General features: G+C 40.2%; 1 protein-coding gene across 1 annotated transcript; it reads right to left on the reverse strand.

The window, feature by feature from the left end:
- Positions 1-1,143: 1,143 nt before the first annotated feature.
- On the reverse strand, positions 1,144-3,309 carry LOC138868786 (uncharacterized). Its single transcript, XM_070146357.1, has 2 exons — positions 3,086-3,309; positions 1,144-1,900 (listed from the first exon to the last, which is right to left on the reverse strand). Exons 1-2 carry the CDS (start codon positions 3,307-3,309, stop codon positions 1,144-1,146), a joined length of 981 nt encoding a protein of 326 aa, XP_070002458.1.
- Between the last annotated feature and the right edge of the window lie 435 nt (positions 3,310-3,744).

A 3,744-nucleotide genomic window follows, 5' to 3' on the forward strand; every position in this document is an offset into this window, starting at 1 on the left:
TTTGAAGCTTAGATTGAAGATATTGAATTTATTGTTATGGGTTGTTTATTTGATTCTGCTTCTAATTATTTTACTGCGTAGCTAACAGTGAAATATTATTTACGAATCTTGAATTAAACTTGACAAAGAAAATTCTTGGTTGCATATAGAATCAAATAGAACAAGTTTTGAATCTCGGGCATCGGGTGAAGAATTCGCAATTAAGATAGACATATACTTAATTGCCTTGTTTGGTTGAAAAATAGGAGTTGTAAATGCATTCTTGCTAATATTAATACCATAGACATATAGGTATTAGTTTAACTTGAATAGATGCATAAGAACTCGAAAGATTCTTATGAATATTATTAACCCTATAATCAATAACCCGGATAATTCAATAAATCCATTTTAAGCTAAAATAGTAGCATAATTTCTAGCAAGTCCATGACCCGGGAATATATTTATCCAAATTGTTATAAACATATTGTATAAGTGGTATAGTAATTCTGTGTAGTATTATTGTTAAATTACCAGCCAAGCTTTAAGTTGGATATTTATGTATTTTGTAATGAATTAGCTTAAATCGATAATTGTTGAGTTTGCATCAGTTGATAAGTTAATCACAAGTCCTCGTGGGAACGATACTTTACTTATTACTATATTACTTGTCGATCGCGTACACTTGCGTGAGTGTTTAGGTCGCAACAAATTTTTGGCGCCGCACCCAGTTTTTTTTAATTTTTTTTTCACATAAAAAATAATTTGAGGCTTTTGGCTCGATTGGCCCAATGACGTCCATGCCCAGGCAACGAATGGCCAAGGTGCTGACATGGGATGCAGTTTTGTGGGTGGTGCATGAATCAAGTCCCCATGCACCTGACACTGATGATACTTCCGAACAAAACTAAAACAGTCTTTTTCCATGGTCATCGAATAATAGCCCACTCGGAGGATTTTCTTTGCCAAAACATACCCGTTCATGTGGGGTCCACACACTCCTGTGTGTACTTCATACATGATTCTTCCAGCCTCTTCGGCGTCAACACATCTTAACAAGTTGAGGTCCGGGGTCCTTTTGTACAAGACATCACCACTCAAAAAGAAACCACTTGTATGTCGTCTAATGGCTCTCTTTTGGTCCCCACTGGCTTGCTCGGGGTATTATTTGGTTTTCAAAAATCTTTTGATGTCATGATACCATGGCTGAACATTTGGCTCTGCCTCAACTGTATTACAGTAGCCATGCCTTTCCCTGATTTGGATTTCCAAGGGATCAATATGGGCATTGCCTGGGTATGGCAGCATCGAGGCCAAAGTAGCAAGCGCATAGGCCAGTTCATTATGGCAACGAGGGATGTACATGAACTCTATTGACTTGAATCGCTTGCCAAGATCTTCCACATGTTGTCTATAAGGAATAAGCTTGACATCTCGGGTTTCCCATTCTCCTTGAGCTTGTCGTATAATCACATTCGAGTCTCCCATGATTAACAACTCTTCGACATCTTGGTCGATTGCCATGTTCATGCCCATAATGTAGGCTTCATATTTGATGGTGCTGTTTATGCAGAAAAACTGAAGCCGGGCTATGGCTGGATAATGCTGGCCGGTGGGTGAGATCAAGATCGCCCCAATTCCAACAACTTTTGAGTTTACCGCCCCATCAAAGAACATTTTCCAAGCATGGCTGTCTTCAGATATTGCCTCAACTGAATTTACCTCTTCATCTGGGAAGTAAGTGCTCAAGGGTTGGTATTCATCATCAACCGGGTTCTCAGCCAAATGATCTGCTAATGCCTGGGATTTCATTGTCGTGCGAGTGACGTAGACTAGGTCAAACTCCGTGAGCAAGATCTGCCACTTTGCTAATCTCCCAGTGGACATTGGCTTTTGAAATATGTATTTCAAAGGATCCAACCTGGTTATGAGGTAAGTGGTGTAAGCTTGCAAATAATGCCTCCGCTTCTGAGTGACCCAAGTTAAAGCGCAGCAAGTTCTCTCCAATAAAGTGTACTTGGCTTCATAACTGGTGAACTTCTTGCTCAGATAGTAAATGGCCTGCTCTTTCTTTCCGGTCACATCATGTTGCCCGAGGACACAACCGAAAGAATTTTCCAAGACTGTCAGATACAAGAACAGAGTCCTCCCTGGCTCAGGTGGGACCAATACCGGCAGATTCGACAGATATCCTTTGATTTTATCAAAAGCCTCTTGGAACTCATTTGTCCATTTGATTGCCGCATCTTTCTTCAGCAATTTGAATATGGGTTCACACGTGGATGTTAACTGAGCAATGAATCGGCTGATGTAGTTCAATCTTCCCAACAAACTCATAACATCTTTCTTGGTTCTTGGAGGAGGCAAATCTCGACAAGACTTTATCTTTGTCGGGTCCAACTCGATGCCCCTCCGACTGACTATGAATCCCAAAAGTTTGTCGGATGGTACCCCAAATGCACATTTGGCCGGGTTCAGTTTCAAATCATATTTGCGCAATCGCTCAAAAAAATTTCTCAAGTCCCGAACGTGATCGTCCTAAGTTATGGATTTGATGATTATATCTTCCACATACACCTCTATCTCTTGGTGTATCATATCATGAAAAATTCTAGTCATGGCTCTCATGTAGGTTGCCCCGGCGTTCTTCATACCAAATGGCATGACTCGATAACAGCATGTACCCCAAGGTGTGGTAAAAGCTATCTTTTCTGCATCTTCTTCATCTATCAACACCTGGTGATATCCTGCGCAACAATCCACAAAAGACTGTATCTCATGTTTGGCGCAGTTATCAACAAGGATGTGGATGTTCGGCAAAGGGAAGTTATCTTTGGGACTTGCCTTGTTTAAATCTCTGTAATCCACACACACTCAAATTTTCCCGTCCTTCTTTGGCACTGGAACTACATTGGCTAACCATGTGGTGTATCGAAGCACTCGGATTACCCCCGCTTTCAACTATTTTGTGACCTCTTCTTTAATCTTGTCACTGATATCGGTTTTAAACTTTCTTTGATTTTGCTGGACAGGGGGACAATGGGGGTAAGTTGGCAACTTATGAACCACCAAATCAACACTTAGTCCTGGCATGTCATCGTATGACCAAGCAAACACAACTTTGAACTCAAACAAAAGTTGGATCAATGCATCCCTGGTTTTCTTTTCTGTGTGAATGCTCATCTTGGTTTCCCTGATTTCCTCAGAAGTACCCAAATTAACCGGCTCAGTATCATTTAAGTTTGTCTTAGGTTTATTCTCAAACTGCTCCAATTCTCGATTTATTTCTCTAAAAGCATCTTCTTCATCATATTCTGGTTCTTGGTTCATTACTTCACAGTTAGATAGCGTGTTTAGATCTAGGCATGAAGTCCGCAAGCATGTCATGTTATTTAAAGTCGCATTATTAGAACTGAAAGAAGAAATAAAAGAGAAAAATAACAAAATTAGAAAGAATAAAGAAAGATGAACGATGAAATATTGATTTCATTTCATTGAATTTGAAGATAACAGGGTTTACATTGGAAATAAAAGACAGGAAACTAAAGAAAATATCCGAGTTACACCCTAGAATAACTCGTAATGCAGAAAAAGTGGCAGGACAGCTCTACCGGGACTCCCGCCTGATTAGGAATGGCGTAGCCTTCTAATTCTACAGTTTGGCATTAGGTAACATATACATCACCTTAGCGGTTCTTGAGCCTTCCCCTGGTTGAACCATGTGGGCTTCATACAGTATCTTCCTCATGGCCCCACAGATTTCTT

Source organism: Nicotiana sylvestris, chromosome 5, assembly GCF_000393655.2.
Source record: "Nicotiana sylvestris chromosome 5, ASM39365v2, whole genome shotgun sequence".
In the NCBI taxonomy this organism is placed as follows: Eukaryota; Viridiplantae; Streptophyta; class Magnoliopsida; order Solanales; family Solanaceae; genus Nicotiana; species Nicotiana sylvestris.